General features: G+C 35.6%; 4 protein-coding genes across 4 annotated transcripts; 2 read left to right on the top strand and 2 right to left on the bottom strand.

Moving 5' to 3' along the window:
- Window positions 1–1659: 1659 nt before the first annotated feature.
- Window positions 1660–6576, top strand: LOC104824942 (transcription factor bHLH129-like). Its single transcript, XM_010557482.1, has 5 exons — window positions 1660–2018; window positions 2681–2812; window positions 5738–5803; window positions 6004–6072; window positions 6195–6576. Exons 1-5 carry the CDS (start codon window positions 1713–1715, stop codon window positions 6240–6242), a joined length of 621 nt encoding a protein of 206 aa, XP_010555784.1. The 5' UTR covers window positions 1660–1712; the 3' UTR covers window positions 6243–6576.
- A 524-nt stretch (window positions 6577–7100) lies between these two features.
- On the top strand, window positions 7101–8939 carry LOC104823360 (ras-related protein RABA5c-like). The gene is made up of 2 exons (XM_010555287.1): window positions 7101–7523; window positions 8081–8939. Exons 1-2 carry the CDS (start codon window positions 7193–7195, stop codon window positions 8398–8400), a joined length of 651 nt encoding a protein of 216 aa, XP_010553589.1. The 5' UTR covers window positions 7101–7192; the 3' UTR covers window positions 8401–8939.
- Window positions 8793–10403, bottom strand: LOC104824129 (3-isopropylmalate dehydratase small subunit 3-like). The gene is made up of 2 exons (XM_010556473.2): window positions 9534–10403; window positions 8793–9011 (listed from the first exon to the last, which is right to left on the bottom strand). The coding sequence occupies exon 1, from the start codon at window positions 10299–10301 to the stop codon at window positions 9543–9545; it is 759 nt and encodes a 252-aa protein (XP_010554775.1). The 5' UTR covers window positions 10302–10403; the 3' UTR covers window positions 8793–9011; window positions 9534–9542.
- A 599-nt stretch (window positions 10404–11002) lies between these two features.
- Window positions 11003–13804, bottom strand: LOC104822583 (probable pectinesterase/pectinesterase inhibitor 16). Its single transcript, XM_010554197.1, has 3 exons — window positions 12814–13804; window positions 12061–12422; window positions 11003–11597 (listed from the first exon to the last, which is right to left on the bottom strand). Exons 1-3 carry the CDS (start codon window positions 13736–13738, stop codon window positions 11274–11276), a joined length of 1611 nt encoding a protein of 536 aa, XP_010552499.1. The 5' UTR covers window positions 13739–13804; the 3' UTR covers window positions 11003–11273.
- Between the last annotated feature and the right edge of the window lie 5396 nt (window positions 13805–19200).

Genomic DNA, 19200 nt, shown 5'->3' with positions numbered 1-19200 from the left:
ATGCATTAAGTGGGCCCTCCGGGAATTTGGGTCGGGCCCAACTTCTATTATGGGCCTTAAAGTGTCCATCGGATCTATAACTAAAACAAAGTTTTTGCCTATTCATTCATTAGGTTGAAATATTAAATATCGGATCAAATATTCAACCAGATCTAACCTTTTATATCAACGGGTATTATAAATTATATTTACATATATTCATGATTTCTTTTAAATCATTACAGTGCAATCTGATAAACGAATGTGATCAACTGTATCTTTTGAAAATAAAATAATAATATTAAAAAGTATATAGTATATTTAAAATTGAATGGATTTAATTTACCCATCCATGAAAAGGTATATAGCTGTTTTACTTGTACGTTTTTTGTCGTGTAGAATAATAACATACGAGACGCCATGATATATTGAATATCCAAACAAACATACGTACGTACGCACCTTTCTCTTTCTATTTTTAGAAGCTAGCGTGGATCTTGTTCATGTATACACGTATACATGTATACATACACATACGTATAAATGTATACGTACACGTAGTTTCATGAAAGATTAGCAAGTTGTGGGTTTTAATTAATGCAACTTACGCAAATAGCTCACATTTTAAAAGGATCCACTTGGCAAAAGCAGTCCACTTGCTCATGGAATAATTTTATCCATCCACTTGACGAAACGCAAAAGCATGACGTGGCATTATCACAGGCACCATTTGGATTTTTGGACGTGCCCTTCACTTGCATTTTATAAAGGTTTTTAATTTCTTTTTTATTTTTTTGAATTTAAAATTCTTTTTTTTTATTTATTGGTAATTTGATTTCAGTACATCGAATTGAAACGGGTAAACAGTTTTCGACTTTCCGGGAATCCATGTGCGCCGCCCGAGAAACGTATCCACTTGCATTTATAATAAAAATAAAATTCTGCCTACATGTCTCAAGGAATTATTTAGTAAGATGGTTTATCTGGTTAACAACATCTTAATCGAATAATATATGACATAAATCTAATCAATAGAATGAATGGTTATTATTTATCTAAAACTAAAAATATCATGAATCCATGCCAAATCAAATTAAAAATAACCGAAAAACATAAATTTTTGTAAGTAAATAAATAAATATTTTTATCTTAATACCCAATAATACCCAACCGATTATAATTTTTTTAAAACCGAAATAATCGAACTCAAATATAACTAGATCCGAACGGAAATCCGAATAAATCACCATTAATATTATGTCATTGACCAGTTTGTTCAGTCTAATGTGAACAATAATACAGTAATAACAATACAATATAATACGTATATATGTACGTTGATGTATACTTGGATTGAGGTTTGAGAATATGTTGATGGTATTGAAGCTTTCGGTTTCTTATGTGTGTTTTTTGGTTGTATATATGTTTCCATTGTCAAATGTATAACGTATGGTCGGGAATGCATAAGCGTTGAACTGTAGTATCTAAAAAAGTTGATATTTCTTAAGATTCTTTTCATATCATTTTTTCTACCAACGCCAATTTTTCAATTAATAATTTACGTTATAAGACAAAAGGTATTGGGTTTTCCCCCATGGACCCATTCCTCTTTTAACGTTATATTTTATTTTTAAAACAAACGGAATATAACCCTACCTCTCTCTCTCTCTCTCTCTCGATTCCCTTCTATCACTAGAAATTTTTTTTATAAAAAAAACAACTTTTTTTTGTTGATGGATGGGGAAACAGGTTTCTCTTTGGGACGACCAAGCGGCGGAGGATACGGCGGCAACCACCGGAGGCCGGCGAGGCCGAAGGCGGAGCTGAGCTTCGGGACGGCTGATCATCGTTCTCTGGCGAGGATCTCCTCGGAGGTTGAGGAGACAACCGCCATTAACGCTGCGTCGAGCAGCTGTATGGGCTTTGGAATCGATAACAATCATCGCTCTTGGGACACTTCTTCTTCCAACATCAGCTTCGCCATAGATCAACCCGGAAAACGATCCAAGACTACCGATTTCTTCACCCTAGAAACTCAGGTATACACACACACACCCCATATATATACATACATATGTTGATGAAATGTGAAGGGTAGCTTCAAGGAATTGTCCGTATATATAATATAATAGGAACCCCCTTGACCTAATCCTTTTCTATGCTTTCAAGCTTAGGTGATTGGCTACCAATCCACTATTTTTTGTTTGTTCACTAAGCTGTGTCCGTACGTGCTTTTGTGTCTGCAACGTTTACATCTCTTATTGATAACATGCCATTTTCTTGTAACGGTAGCATGAGAAACAATATGTAAAAAATTAGGGCATGAACCTCAATCCACTTGAAATTTATAGCAAATTTTTTATGTACGGCTCCCAGGTTATGTTATGTGTTCAAGAATGTGTGTGTGTGTGTGTGTAGTTGCATAAGCTAGGAATGTGTCAAACTCAAAAATGTAAACTATATGGGGTGTTTCGGCATATATAAGAAACTATATATATTCGGGCATCCACTTGAGATTTATAGCTAATTTATATGCATGGCTCGCTGGTCATTATGTGTTATATTATATAATAACTTATATATATACATAGTTGCATAAGCTAGGAAAGGTCCATATGGAATTTGACCGAAAGATATACACATACATATACATACGCATACACATACACATATACAATATAAGAGAGATTTTGGTTCTCAGTTCAGCATGCCACAGACGTCACTGGAGATGGGGCGAATGGAGAGCTTAATGAACATCCCCGAAGATTCGGTCCCTTGTAAGATCCGGGCGAAACGCGGTTGCGCCACTCACCCACGCAGCATCGCCGAAAGGGTCTGCCCTTCTCTAACTCTTTAATTTTGCATATATATATATAGAGAGATATATGTGTATATATATATATCGTGTGGTAAATGAGGTCTAGTAATATATTTTTTCCATAGCGTGAAAATAAAAAACAAAAACAATTATTGAAAAATTAAAAAAAAGAATTTTATAATAAAAAAAAACAAAGAAGAAAAGAGAAATGTTTGTTTTAAATTGCTTTTTGTTATTTGCTTCATGAAAAATTACAAACTCATATAAGTATTTATATACACACCAATACACACACATCACACATTTAATATGAACTTCGATTCACATACATTTACACACTTACATCCACATATACAAAACTCATCAAACTACTATTGGCTCACAATATTTTTTTTATTCTTTAAGAATGTTGAATCTTAATGGTGATAGCGCCTTTGTAAAAATATTTGGTTTCCAATTTTTGCAATAAGTGAGTTTGATGATTCCTTCATTCTCATCTCATGTGACAGATATGATATTTGATCTTCATATATTTTGTCTTTTTTTGTGTTAGACTAGGTTTTTTCAAATGGCCATTGTCAATCTATTGTCACAAAATATTAATATATTTTCCTCTTATTTGTATCTCAAACTCTCAAATAGATTACACAATTATATTGTCTGATTCACTCGTATAACTATAGAAATATATTATGTTTCTGCTATTGATTGAACAACAACTTTTTACTTGTATGACCGACAGAAAAATACTACACTTCCCAAATTAAATACGTATTCGCTTTACTCTTCATGTCCTTCTGACTTCCGTCCTAATCACTATCACAATATATATTTCTGCAATAATGCCAAAATTTCGGGTTAATTTGAAGTGTAAACTAAGATCAATAATTCTCTTGATATATCTCAAGACTATCTTTTTTGTTGGTAATATGTGTCATCAGGGTTTGCTAATCATGAATTTTGAAAGATAGCTTGCATCGAACATGAGATCGAGTCTTATGGCTGTCAGACACAATAAATTGTTCACCATGCTTTTGTATTCTATAGCATTTATTTTTTTCTTCTCTTTTTTAGTTTTCTTACCATGAGGTTCCAATGGGACAGGTTTGCAATCCATCATATTATTGAATTTCTCCAATATCTTCTTTACATATTTGAGACAAAAAAACTCCATCAAGACTTTGATATATCTCTATACCTAGAAAATACTCCATCCTACCAAGATCTATAATCTCGAAATAATTCATCAATTCTTCTTTGAATCGCTTTATCATTTTCTCATTTGCTCCATGCTACACTCATAGTGTTCATATAAACTGAAATGATCAATATGTCTTCTCCAAATATTCGGATATATAAACCGCCTTGTAGACATCTCTATAAGCCTTAATTTAGAAAATAACCATCATTTTTATTATATCATATGCTATTAGAGCTTGCTTTCTCTTTTATTTAAAATCTTTGAGGTTGCTCCACAAATACTTGTCTGAAAAATCTCTATTCAGAAATGCAGATTTCACATTCATATGATGCAATATCCACTTCTTTTGTGTCGTAATTGACTTAATCAAATTGATCATATCATATCTTAATAGACGACACAAATCTTAGTGTAATCTTCACCGTACTTTTGAATGAAACCTCTTGCAACCAATCACGATCAATACTTTTATAAAGATCCATCTATTGCAGTCTTGTAGATCCACTTGACCGTGATGGTCTTCTTATCTTGGGGTCTCTACCAATTCCCAAATGTTACTTTTTTTATCATGTTGATTTTATATTCTATTATCTTTCTCTATTCAGAATATATATTCTATATCATTCTCAAAGATTATTGGCTCAACCAAATACAGAAAACATATATCTATGATATCTGCTAAATAATTTAATACTCATGGAATAATAACAAGTAAACGACCCATAATTCTTATCTTGGATTTCGTGGTGGTATTAAACTTCCATCGATTATACGTTCTTCAATGTTTATAGATTGTGAACCACTTGATTCTCCTATTCCAATAGATATCATTGGTTCAGTTGTAGTAGTCTATGGAAAAGGGTCTAATGTAGGCATTTGGATAGATTTACCACATTCTTGGTTTTTATTCTAATCTCAACGTTTGCTTTCATCAAAGTAACATATTGTGCGAAGCTAGTGGTATTTGTGGAGTCTCCACGGGTTGTGGTTGAATTTTGTTCTCAACGATATCCCATAACTCTCTCAACATCATTGTCATCTTCATTCGTACAACCCAATTCTCATAATTTTGTTCGTCGAAAATTGCAACGGGGTGAATATTTTGTTGGTTTATCACCATGGTGCTACTTGCGTGATTGTGTCTCTTGTGTTTGTAATTGAGATTAGTATTTCCCTTGTGTTTATTGCTTGTGTGCCTTCTCGTACCTAATTAATTTTGTTGTGACGTTGTGTTTCGAACTGATTTAATCTCTAATACCATCTTGTTGAAATTGAAGTTTTTATTAAAATCCAGTTTCTTAGTATTTATTTTCTCCATAGTATCATATGGTGCAAAAATAAAAGCAAAAATAATTCTTGAAAAATCAATAAAAAGAATTTTGTAATAAAAAACGAAGAAGAAGAGAAATGTTTGTCTTAAATTGATTCTTGCTATTTGCTTATGAAAAATCACAAGTCCATACCGTATTTATACACACCAATATACATATCACACATTTAACTTTAACTCCCACTCACATATATCCAATATTACATATTTACACACTTACATCCACACATCAAAAGTCATCACACTCAACCTATCGACTCAAATATTTTGCCATTCTTTAATAATGTGGATCAATTGTATCAATACACATCGAAATATCACAAAAGATATTAATGTTAATTAGGGTTAATCTTTTAGTGTTTTTGGTGCTATCATGGTGGTATATATGTCTATGCATATGCTTACGCAGGAGAGAAGAACAAGAATAAGTGGGAAACTGAAGAAGTTGCAAGAATTGGTTCCCAATATGGACAAGGTGAGAAGAGAGTATATATATTGATGTTCAGGATAGTTTTCCGGGCTTTCGACCTGACTACATTTATCCTAGGTCCGGGACCAACCTTTGAATATGGACCATTTTGATCCAATTATATATATATATATATGTATGTTTGTGTATATCCCTAAAATATAGTTGTGTAAGTATAATCGCCGAGCTCTTGTAAAACTTGGCAGCAAACGAGCTACGCGGACATGTTGGATTTGGCTGTGGAGCATATCAAAGGTCTTCAACACCAAGTAGAGGTGCCTTAACATTCATTCATACATATACATATATATATATCATCACATATACAAGGATATTTCTTCGTATGAACCCATTAGTAGACAGTATGTGCTTATTTTTCTTGATTCTCGGTTTGCAGACACTGCGGAAGGATACGGAGAAGTGTACTTGTGGGTGCATGCAATAGGAGATGTTTTTGTCTTACTTCCAATCTCGAAGGAACCTTAAAGACATTAAAAAAAAAAGCCAACACTCAGTTCCAAGGGTTTTGGAGCAACCACTAAAGTCTCTGACTTGCAATAAAAGGTCCGAAATATAGCTTAGAACAGATTATGATTTAAACATGCATGCGTGTATATATTATACTCGAAACCGTTTTGATATTGGAGTTCATACGAGGAAGAATCTGATTTTTGGAATGTCGCGACAAAAATCCAAACATGGTTTATGTATGAAGGTTACATATTCAAATAGATAACATGAGGTAGGGATCTATTCTAATGTAAATAGACGTTATTTGATAGATATATACTGACGTATACAAATGATTCTATAATTCTTCAAAATTCATTGCACTCGATCCTCAATACATACACGATGTTTCATTATTTTCAATGCATCGAGGCCAAAGTTGTAATGACTATATATATATATACACACACACACAAACGATGTGTTTTCATATATGATAAATATGGAACGAATAAGCTATTTCCAAACTATTATTCATTAGTTTGGTTAGAATAAACAATGGTTAATATTTATTCGTTATCATTATTTTCTAAAAAATATTTTCATTTACGATTTAGATTTAATTCATGTTTTTAAAATTTTAATTTAAAAAAAAATGTATCCAATTTTGAATAAATTCTAATAGAATATAATTATGTTAATTCGTTATCATTCAATTTTGTATATCATAACTGAACTGAATATTTATCATTTTTGCATTTTAAATAAAATAATGGAATGACACAAAATATATTAAAAAAGGAAATAATTCTCCGAAAGTATATGAGTGATGATGAACCCACTTCATGCGCAATACTTGCCCTCACTGACATCCTAATAACACCACAGTCCACCACCATAAATCTCTCTCTCTCTCTCTCTCTCTCTCAAGAAGAAGATACGGCAATGTCGGACAACGAAGGCGGGGAAGAGTACCTCTTCAAGGTAGTGATAATCGGGGATTCTGCCGTCGGGAAATCTAATCTGCTCTCTCGGTACACACGCAACGAGTTCAATGCGCACTCGAAGGCCACGATCGGAGTGGAGTTTCAGACACAGAGCATGGAGATCGACGGGAAGGAGGTCAAGGCTCAGATTTGGGACACCGCTGGTCAGGAACGCTTCCGCGCCGTCACCTCCGCCTACTACCGCGGCGCCGTCGGAGCCCTCGTCGTCTACGACATCACCCGCGGATCCACTTTCGACAACGTGGGTCGCTGGCTCGACGAGCTCAACGGTATCTACTCCCCATTCTCTTGAGCTGTTTTTAAGCCCTCGCACTTGGTTCTTTGGGTTGAGTGTGGTTTTGATTGGTGTATAGGTTTAGGTGTTTGATGAATTTGGTAGAAATTCGGGCGACATTTTAAGGACGGAAGCAGACTATGATGTTGATTTTGAGATACTGTTCTCTCGCAATTGGGTTTCTTGTGTTTGTGGTGCTGAAACTTTTGATGTATTTCGTCGAGAGAGATCAGATCCTCCATAGAATGATGGCAGTGATGGTGTTTAGATATGAAGAAGGGTCATCGATGATGATTTGATTTCTCCATGTAAAGTCAAAATTAGTGCCCTTTGAGCATTGGAAGTGTAAACTGATGAAGTCAGAAAGGCATTGGCGAAGTGGGGGATGTCTCTCTTGTTATCCGGCACTATCATATGAAAGTCATTGGCTGTCTGGAAACCAGTGTGTGTTTCAGTCGTTAAACATTCTTCTCTCCGGCTCTGTGTTTCATCGTCTAGATTATCCGGAAAGAGCTTGCATTTCAAGGGCTCATGATTCCGTCTTGTGTGCAGCTCATTCAGAAACAGCAGTGGCAAGAATGCTGGTGGGGAACAAACGCGATCTCGAGAGCATCAGAGCTGTGAGCGTCGAGGAAGGCAGAAGCCTTGCGGAGTCTGAAGGGTTGTTTTTCATGGAGACTTCGGCATTGGACTCAACCAACGTGAAGACAGCTTTTGAGATGGTGATTCGGGAGATTTACAGTAACATTAGTCGAAAACAACTGAACTCCGATACTTACAAAGCTGAACTAACCGTCAAAAGGGTAAGCTTGGTGAAGAACGGAAACGACGGCGCAAAGCAAGCAACGATGCTTTCCTGCTGCTCAAGTTAACTTCTACATCTGCTTTCCCGTGTGATTCCAAGGTTGGTTGGTTCGCTTTCTCACCAAATCAGACTTAGAACTTATAGGGAGAGCGATGTTTACACACACACACACACACACACAAAAGAAATGGTAACAGACACAACAAAACAAATTATCAACCATTATGGTTATGTGGGACTCTTTACATCAGTGTACAAGTTATGTTCTCCAAGTCTTGTTTCCTTTGTTTATCTATTTGACAGTATTGTTCCCCCTTTATCGTCTTTCTGATATTGTAACAGATCTTTGTATACCATAGTGGTTTGTTCTATATTTCAATCTAATATTTAATGGGTAGAGAAGATAATGTCTCATTTGTCAAATAGAAGGGTGGCAATATTTGCCTTCACAGCAGAAACTTTAGCAGTGAGCATATAGACTCTTTGCCTTTGGAAAGCAAACAGAGATGAAAGGGTTTGGTTGGTGGACGAGGAAGATCATAAAAAAACAGAGGCTAAGGACAACAAAACGCTTGTTTGGTCTCTTGAAACAAAACAAAAAAAAAAGAAAGCAAATACAGAATCACATAATGCCCACACAAAGCACACATCTTATTGTAAGGGACACTCACACTGGACCTGCAGAACAAAGAACAGAACAGAGGGGAGAACTGTTAGGAGGAGTGAGAGTTGGGAACGGAAACATGGGCATTGAAACAACAAGCGCAACATCTGAGATGTGCATCTTCAGCAGTCAGTCACTGGTGACAAAAACAGCAGTCCAGTATGAACAATGATGATAGACACAATTTCCCAAGATCCACATCACGAGATTTCAGAGGTATTGTGGGTTGGCTTGTAATTGGAGGCTGTATCTTAGCAAGCAAGCACAGGAGGATATGAATGCCAATGAAATAACACAAGGAGAGGAACTTGAAACATCTCAGAACAAGAAACGACCCTCACTGCCTCACATATAGATACTTTCCCATGACAATCATAGAGCAGGAGAATGCGAAACCCAGTGTATGAATCGATATAGCAGGCTTCTCAGATTGTACAATTCGATGCTCAATGATGATCCTTCTATCAAATCCCTACCCAGTTTAATCATCATCACAAATGACAAGGCAATCACATTTCAAGATTCAAAAGTAATACCTGAGACAATCAGGCTGATGATGCAGATGGTATCATGCCGGTGCTCCGGGCATATGCGAAAATGCCGCCGGCATCGATGACCGGTCCGGCGTCGCCGATGGGCTTCAGCTTGTACTCCTTCCCCGTCGTATGATTGATCAACACGCTATCGTTTTCCTTCAGCTCGATCGTCACCACGTCCCCTGTCTTGCACTCCTCACAAACCCTAACCTCCGATTCCAGAGGGTAAATCTCGCCGGTGGCCACCGAGTTCCTGAAGAATATCCGGGCGTACGATTCAGCCACCACGGCCTTCGTCCCGGCGGCGCCGAGAGCCACCGGAGCGTGCTCACGCGACGATCCGCAGCCGAAGTTGTCGCCGCCGATGATGATGGAATACTTCGTCTTCATCTCACCAGGCTCCACGAAGCGCGTGGTGTAGGATGCAGGAAGGCCAATCATCGCGTAGGAGCCGAGCTTCTCGTATTCATCCGGGTTCGAGGGTACAAGGGTTAGATACTCGGAAGGGATGATCTGATCGGTGTCGATGTTGTCACCGACGACGTAACAGAGGCCATGGAAGGTCTTGGCTGAGTCCGTGTCCGCCGCAGAAGAGACGGCGGCGAGTGGCGGAGCAAAGGAACGAAAAGAAACCAAGGGTTTGAAGGAGACGGAGGAGGCGGAATGTCGATTGAGGAATGAAGAACGTAGGGGGGCAAAGGAAGGCCTATGAGAACAAGCAAAGGTTCGGGTCAGTGCAGGGTTTAGGGATTGCAAAGAAGCCGCCATGGCTGCGTATTGATAGGAGGAGCTCGGGAGTCAAAACGACGAACAGAGGAGGAAATGTGGAAATAAAGACGAGGAAAAAAAGGTGTTTCCCCTCTTACTTACAAAAATTGCCATTCCATACCTCATCCATTTTGTAGCAAGATCTCTGTGTAAGCTTAATGGGCCTCTAATGGGCCAACCACCGAATGCCATTCCAAGAGTTAATTACATAAACAGCCCATGTTCATATGTCGATGATAGATTGACAAAATATTTTTTTTTAAACCCACATGGACAAAATATCGCTGATAACAGCTATTTTCACTTTAAGGTATACATTTATCTGAAGTGATAAGAAATTTAATTTTGACCACATTGATGTTGAATTTATAATATTTTTATCAAAAGATTAAAAAAATATATGAATACAATGAATATAAATGGGTGTAATCACCGTAAATTTAATATTATAATCAATATGACCAAGATTAAATTTCTGATCACATGCATTTAAAGTCACACCTGGAAAAAAATATGTCTTGAAGTCAAAATAGTGAAATAAAAGTATTTTTGATATAATGGCTTGTCAACGAACTCTGGAGAAAAAAAATGTCAAGAAATATATACATATATATATACACACGTGTGTATTAGAGAAAAACAAAATGATCATTCGTACTTAAATTATTATAGACATTGTTACAATACAACACTGAAAAATCAAAGCTGTGACGAGTTCAAGTTTTATTAGGGAGTATCATCTCCAACACCAACAAAAAAAAAATAGAAAATAAAACATAACAAACAGGTAAAACTTGTCGACAAATAAGAACAACAAAAAAAAAAAAAAAAGCGACGCATGCAGTAAAAACGTAACATTTTTCAATAATAGACAATTATTTCCATTTATTTACCACAATCTTTAGCTTAATCAAAAGTCAACTATAATCAGTATAATTGATTTTTTTTTAAAATTAATTGTAAACAACCAAATCACTTCACAAGCCCCGAGTCGAAGGAGACGCCCGTAGAAGGCAACCACATATTGCCTTGGATGAAACCTGAAACTGTGAAGCCTTGAGCCTCGGCCAGCGTCAGAGAGGGGTGGTACCCAGACCACTTGACCCGACCCGAAACGGAAGACCCGGGACCGGAGTTTCCGTACTCACCGTAGAACAAGGTGTTAAGGGCGAAACTGCCGGACCACGGTGACCAACCGGATGGGTGGATCGAGCCGTCGATGAAAGATTGCATGACCACCGTCCTCGAGTACTGCTTCCATGGCCGACCCAGGTACGTTTTCGACCCGCCCAGACTCTGTTGCAACATGATTCTGATTATTCATCATGTTTTTTTTAATGGGTTTGACGAAATAAGTTGTTTTTATTTTTACATTAAAATACTAATTTTTAAACGTTCATGTTGTTTCACCGGATCATTAGCAAACTTCATAACCGGAAAAGCAAAGCAAAGGTCAGGTGGCCATTTTCGGTTTGAGGTGTTTGGTTTATGTATATATGGTTTTTAAAAGTTTCTATTTTTTTTTTTTCAAATTTTACATTGGATTCGATTTAATTTTTTTCTATTTATTTTTTGTTTTTATCGATGAAAAGAAATTTTCTATTTTTTTTATAAAAAAAATCGGTTTTTATATTCATTTCGGTTCATTTTTTTAAGAAAATGATATCTATTCGATTTTTATATAGCGTTAGCTTTATTTGGTTTTGCATTACGGAACTGAAATAACCGGACGTAGTAAAATGTTAAGATGATTCATTACCTCGGCGGCTCCAATTCTGCAGTTGTGGATGGATAGACCGGTGTTCTGATTAGAACTGATGCGTCCCTGAGCCGTGACGAAGTTGTTCTGTCCGGAGAGAGGTTTACGAGCCATTATGTTGCAGCTCTGGAACACGGCGGCGGAGTTGCCGAAGATGAAGTCGACGGTGCCCGAAATGTCTGTTTCCCGGTAGAATTGCCGCTTCGAGTGCGTGTAAAGTGTGTCCTGGTAACCTTCCGCCGAGCAACGGTACACCACCGCTCTGTCCGCCCCGACTCGTAGCGCCACCGCTTGTCCCGCGTTCGGACCGGCACTGTTCACGAACGTTATGTCCCGAGCTATGAACCCGTCTCCCATCGCAGCTGCCGGAATAATACGTACGTCTTATATATAATTTTGCTATAATATTTCCGTTTCCTTAACCGTGTATATTAAGTGGATTCTTGAATTTAGGCCTTGGTAGAAATGTATGTATTAAGAGAATATTTACTCTTACATGTTATTATCTTATAGACAATATATGTCTCTCTTTCTTTACTTTTTTTTTTATATTATATATTATGTAATTCTTGTCGATAATCATCTCATATATATAATATTTTTGTACCCTTAATTATTCCATATGTTAAGTGGATTCATGAATTTACTCCTTCATTATATTAGTATTATATATATAGTGGATTCGTGAAGTTACGTGTGATGTGTATTTAATAGTTTCTGAACTCGTTAGAAATTTTACGGAGAAATCCTCACCGACAGTGGCAGATTGATAAGTAGTCCAACCACCCCGGTTACTCCTGCTACCTACAATGACCGTCTTGCCCTTTCCATCTCCAACCAACATAACGTTCTTCTGCTTGGTCGGGATGTTGATGTGCTCATTATACGTCCCCGCTTTCACGTGAATTACGCTTGTGCCACTCCCCGCCAACGACGCCGCCAACGTCAGCGCCTCTCCGACGCTCCTGTGGGTCCCACTCCCGTCTGTCGCTACCACCGCGTGGACCCTCAGCTCCTCCACCGGAGCTTCTAGAAGCTTTCGCGTGGAGGAAGAAACCCACGCCGGAAAATTCTCCGACAACAATTTCCGGCGACCCTTAGCCTTGGCTGACACGAAAAGATCGAGAGAGTTGGTCAGTAGACTGCTGAGGTTTCTCGAGACGAAGTCCATGGTTGTGTCGTGGTTATGGAACTTTGACTTTTCTTGGAGACTCTGCTTGCAGGTCTCTTGATTCGTGAGAGCCGCACTTAGCCACGTATGGACGTCGTCCTCGTCACTGTGTCCGCGGCCATCGAAGATGCGAGACAACATGTCGAGTGTGTCGTCGAGTAGTTCTCGACAATCGTTGGCTGGATCTACCACGTGGGTCGGAGCGGTTCGGCGAGAGATGGTGAGATTGAGGGCAAGAGAACGAGCCCATATAGCCCGGTTCATGCTTTCTTGGACCAACGTATAGAACTCTTTCTTCATGTTCTTGTTGTGTCCGATTCTTGATGGCCCTTCGGATTCATGTTCGTCATGAGCATTGTGAGTTGGCTGTCTTGAGAATCTTGAGAAGTGAGAGGGCGAGGGATTGGATTCGGACACAGCGAAATCATTAAGACACAAGAGATTTGTGATGAGAAGAAGTATTAATGGTGATTTTCTTGGAATTGGTTGACTTGAAATGCTTGCCATTTTCTACGTTAAAAGCTTTGATGATACGTGAGAGATGGAGGGTGTGGTAGAGAATTATGTGTTTTGTGCGTGATTACATGTATATATATAGATACACAATCATATGCTAAAATCCCTATATATATATATTAAAAATTTGCGCCAAAATATACTTTATAAGAATTCGTCAGTCATTAGTAAATATTTTGACCATAAGAGAAGATTATAAATGTCAACGTACGTACGGATGTTTGTAATTTTATTTACGACTCGATAAAACTTCCGTACATACCCATTTTTACAACTTTACATATAAGACAGTAATAATCACTTGTCTTGCTGTTACTATGTTTTTCAAAACCAAAATTACAGATAAATCACTTTTTTTTTTTAATTTGTCGGCACTCTCTTGTTATTTCTCCATGCCTTTTTTCTTTTCCAAAAGATTCTATCGAATATATAAAATTAACAACTCGAAATTTCATTGATTAAACGTTATACCAACTTGGCCTTTTTAACGATAACGTTTGATAATCATTTTGTTACGTTAATTAATTAGTTTTTTTTTATAACGTCAATTAATTAAATTATTATCAATGAGATTAAAATGTAAACCTTAGGAGGGAAGCAAGTGCTTTAGAAGGGCTTTAGATGTTGCCAAACTGTCCAGAACAAATTTATTGATATTTTCCGCTTTAATCATACAGAGTCTTTTGTGTACGTGTGCGTATATATACGCATATATACATGGAGCTTCATGCTATTCTATATAATGTATAATCAAATATTATTTATTCATTGCTGAACACTATAATAGAAGGCTTTACATGTTAAAAGCAAACCGCGTATAAGTTGGTAACTTTTTCAATACAATTTTTTTTTTTGGTTAAATTTCAATACAAATTTTAATTATACAGTTATATATATATATATATATATATATATATATATATGCATGTATTTGTGCGTATGCATTACGAAATAATATTGTCCTTCATTGATACAGAGCGGCCCAATAATTCACATCATGCCCGTGCGAGGGGGCCTAGTTAGTTTATATGTATATATTTTTATTTAATTTACATTTTTATTTAATGCATATGTTTATCATTTATCTAGAAAAAACAAAGACTCAAAAATATAGATAAGTCCTGACACAGACATATATATATATATATATATATATATGTATAATTAATTAATTAATGCTGATCATTGCTTTACACCTTATTTTATGCAAAAAAAAAATTAAAGGTAATGCCTTATTAGTTATTTTTAGGAAAAGGCCTATAATTCAGCATGGATAATGATTCTACCAAACGCATATTATATATATATATGTATGGGATCATCGAATATTTACGAAGAAACCAGTAGAGAAGATTCAACCATGGATATCGTCACTCACTCCAAGTGTCCCTTCATGTACGTAGACCGACGAACGATCTTTTTTTGGTTAACTTCCAGGAAAACCTAATTTCCAATAATCCCAAAACACTAATCGTCACTTAATGCACGTTTATGAACTTGCCACTTGTTAGGGTTTCTGTATAATGTGAACTTTTCGTTTTATGATTTTCTCCACTTTATTATGGTTATGGTTCGAGTATATATAATTCTTTATTATTTACTAAATTGCATCACAACATCAATATATAAGGGATTGGGAAACACTATATATAGAAATAGAATGCAAACTCATTCTTGACATTATTATAAATACTTATGCCGGAAATAGAAATTACTTTCTCGTACGTAAACGGTTTGAATAAGATATCATGAAATCTATCTTCTATATTATGGGATGGGATTTGTTGCTTAGTCGACATCAACCCATATAGTTACAATAAAAGGTCCAAGTGAAACATATATATATTGATACGGTTGTTGAAAAAAATAGATTGCAAATTCATTTATTAATGAATGAAAAAATTTAATTGAATGAAATATCTTATGTGAAGAAAAGAAACGGCTGTAACATTTCAATGGGGTTGCGCCCGTTCCCATTTCTTTCTAAGTAACTACGTGTGTGTGTATATATATATATATATATCATATATGTATATGGATGTGTGTGAAATTCACCACTCGGACCACTTGCTTAGGAATCTTTGATTTTGGTTACAAACAATCAATAAAAAAAAATAATATAATTAACATGAGGTGTTTTGAATAGTATACACTTGGCATCTAGAATGTATAGATAGAGATACACATATGATAGAGTCAGAAGAATAAACAGTAAAAAGATGAATACACACACTTGACTACAAAAACGTGACGAAGATATGCCAACAGACAACTTGGGGACAAGGAAGAGACGTGTCTTTTGACCGCGACCTGCAATACGAAGCAGCTTCGGAACGATGGAAGATTGGCCACTCGTTAACGCATCACTCCCTCCCTAATTTATGAGCCATATATATATATATATATATCCATATATATATATCCATAATTAATTAATTACTCTCTCTTCCCATTAAAAGGAACCCGTCTCAATTATTTTATAAAACACACAATAATTTATGACAGCAATTGCTAAGCCGAAAATAAATAATAATTGATTTTATAGTTGAAGGGTCTCATCTCGGTGCATGATTTAGCTTGTTTACATGTTACTTTCAATATCATCATCAGGGTCTTAATTAGTTAATAACGTTTAGTTTCTTAATAATGGCCACAGCTCGTTGATTTACCATTAAGTTCAAGTTATATATATATAACTCGAAATAATCATGTGGAAAAAAGAATTAGAAACAAAACGCCTTCATTTGTCTGTTGATGTAGCTGTGTATGGACCATTAACTAGGTGTGGAAATCGGACTCCAAGCCTTTTTTCGTTGTGTTTGTTTCCGCCAAAGGGCATCTTTGACGGAATTTCATATAGTGGGAATTCAAACGCTTGGAGAAAATACATGCAAATCGATTTGAACTCGTTAGTTTTTTCTCTTATATATATATATATATATATATATATATATATATAAATAAATGTTCTTTTGTATCAATCTTTATGCATGAAAACGACCAGGTACGCCATATATATATAAATGTTCTTTTGTATCAATTTTTATGCATGAAAACGACGAGGTACGTCATTCCGTAGACCCCAAGTCAATGTGCTAAATAAACTAAAAACATAATATATATTATATATATAAATTTAATTCGTAAAATTTTAAACGCGGGAGGTTTAAAAGTATAATTCATGGACAAACTGTGCAGGAAAAAAATTAAACGAGATATAACCGAAAAACCATGGTGTATATATATATACACACACGCACGAATGCGGATATACAAATACATAAACCCTGTCGGCTAGCCAAAATAAACAAAATAGATGGCTAATGATATATATAACAAGTTTCAAAACACAGTAATAGAAAAGGATAAAAAGTAATAAGCTTAAGGGCCCACTATCCTCCAACGAAGGCAAACGAGACAGATTCGAAACTTCAGAGGGATGAGACGCAAGTTAAACTCCACCACCACGTACATCGTTACGGAATCAGTTGTGCTTCCTGCTGTTTGCATGCCGTGCGACGTCCCCGCCCCATCCGAACCTCATATTGTTCCGACAACAAATAGGTCCTAACAAGTTTCATTACGATTTAATCTAGATACCACTATCATCTATTTATATAATATGTTTGCGTTGTTTCTTAATTCAACCATAAAGAATTAGAAAATTACATTTTATGTATATATTTGTATATTAGGTCATTTGTAATTATTGACCACAATTATTCACATTAAGGTTTTGAATTAATATGGTTTTTATTTTGAGTTTTTTTTTAGTTTCTGGATTTTGGTTTTTTATTTTTTGATTCTATAATATTTGAAAACTGAAAAAGAGTAGTTTTTGATTTTTCATTGATTTTTTGATTCTATAATATTTGTAAAAACTTGGATGATAGTTTTTTTTTAAAATTTTTGGATTCTAAAAACTTCAAACATTCAAGGCGTAAACAAAAATTATATTATATATTGATTACGACATTAAATCACAATATAGCTGTTAGAAAATTTCTAACAAAATTATGTCAAAAGACATGCCAAAGTAGAAAGAAATATGAAGACTAGTTACTCATGTTTGAATAGTTCAATTGGTAAGGGACGGAATTATAAAGTTTCTTTTCAACCTAGGTTTGAATCTCCATTTGGAGAGGGTATTCACATGGACAAACTAATCATATCATTGATATAATTCTCAAATAAGAAAATAAAATGAATCTAAGTAGCAATGTAGTATGTATAATCAACGTATATAATCATCTCGACTAAATAGCATTCATGAACATCATCGAGTGACCTTCCATCACTGGAATCAATGGTTCGAATAAACTACTGTCAATTCATAATCACATCCGTATGAATCGCATATAACGAAACACTCACATTATAACCAACACTACGGGAATATTGCACCAATCATCATACGTCATTAATTTGGAGTTCATTTACTAATTGAGGAATTTAAGGGGCAATCTTTTAGAAAATATGGATTTTTTTCTATTTTTCTTTTTAAATTGCAAATAAAATTTAAATTAATAGAAATTTAGTATTTTGTTAAATAATATTAATCATTATTATTAATTTTGTAATAAACATGAATAATGCTATTGTAATTATATGGGATAAATTATGGATTTGCGTAATAAAAATATCCGAATTTATAGATATTGAGCTTACGCTTAGGGTAAATTTTACCAACCCTACTTGTGGTGACTTGAATAATAGATAAACCATTTCGTACATTCCTTTGAGCAGTGCTTCTAGGCTTTTCGATTTGATTTCGAGGAACAGAATCGTAACAAACCGAAAATTTTAATATTTTTTTAAACAATATATTTTTTATAAAATCGAATTTTTTGGTACCGAACCGAATTTTATAAAATTTTCGAAAAATTAAATTTTTTTTAAGAAAATCTAATTTTGTTTAACAAAAATCGAAACCAAACCTTACCGAATCGAACCGAATAATATACGGTATTAATTTGATACAAATTTTAGAATACCGAATAAACCATTCCCAAACCGAACCACTAAAATTTGGAAGAGAATTCCGAAATGCCCACCCAGAGGCCAGAGGCCTGAAAGCACACTGTTAGTGAGAGCTCATAAACATAGTGAACCCTCTTTCCCAAGGGGTTTCTTTCTGCCCACGTTACGCGTTTCCAAGAAAATACCCAGAAAAGTCGTCTCCTTTACATGTATTTCTCCATACCCCATTAATGGAACCATCAAAAAGCAACGTTTTTATCCAAAACAACATGGAGAATCACGCTTCTCATTATGGAACTGATACAAATGGCTTAAGAAACAGCTCATGTGACATCTAAAGTCAGAAGCTTTAAGAAGAGGAAGAAGAAGAGAAGACACAGCTTCTCTTCTCGCGTCGCTGATATTTTCAGTGTCGGGTATGGCTTTTCCCGACTGTTTACCCTTCAAAGGGGATAAACTAATTACGGAACGGA

Source organism: Tarenaya hassleriana, unplaced genomic scaffold (genome assembly GCF_000463585.1).
Source record: "Tarenaya hassleriana unplaced genomic scaffold, ASM46358v1 Cleome1, whole genome shotgun sequence".
Classification (NCBI taxonomy): Eukaryota; Viridiplantae; Streptophyta; class Magnoliopsida; order Brassicales; family Cleomaceae; genus Tarenaya; species Tarenaya hassleriana.
This window is presented reverse-complemented; position numbering and strand designations above follow the sequence as displayed.

What these genes read in the sequence shown, in the direction of transcription:
- LOC104824129 (XM_010556473.2), bottom strand. Translation starts at nt 10,301, where the DNA reads ATGGCGGCTTCTTTGCAATCCCTAAACCCTGCACTGACCCGAACCTTT.
- LOC104824942 (XM_010557482.1), top strand. Translation starts at nt 1,713, where the DNA reads ATGGATGGGGAAACAGGTTTCTCTTTGGGACGACCAAGCGGCGGAGGA. An exon ending in TCTTCACCCTAGAAACTCAG is followed by an intron (nt 2,019 to 2,680) that starts GTATACACACAC and finishes TTTGGTTCTCAG; the next exon opens with TTCAGCATGCCACAGACGTC. An exon ending in TGGTTCCCAATATGGACAAG is followed by an intron (nt 5,804 to 6,003) that starts GTGAGAAGAGAG and finishes AAAACTTGGCAG; the next exon opens with CAAACGAGCTACGCGGACAT.
- LOC104822583 (XM_010554197.1), bottom strand. Translation starts at nt 13,738, where the DNA reads ATGGCAAGCATTTCAAGTCAACCAATTCCAAGAAAATCACCATTAATA. An exon ending in TTATCAATCTGCCACTGTCG is followed by an intron (nt 12,423 to 12,813) that starts GTGAGGATTTCT and finishes TTATTCCGGCAG; the next exon opens with CTGCGATGGGAGACGGGTTC. An exon ending in GCAGAATTGGAGCCGCCGAG is followed by an intron (nt 11,598 to 12,060) that starts GTAATGAATCAT and finishes ATGTTGCAACAG; the next exon opens with AGTCTGGGCGGGTCGAAAAC.
- LOC104823360 (XM_010555287.1), top strand. Translation starts at nt 7,193, where the DNA reads ATGTCGGACAACGAAGGCGGGGAAGAGTACCTCTTCAAGGTAGTGATA. An exon ending in CTGGCTCGACGAGCTCAACG is followed by an intron (nt 7,524 to 8,080) that starts GTATCTACTCCC and finishes TCTTGTGTGCAG; the next exon opens with CTCATTCAGAAACAGCAGTG.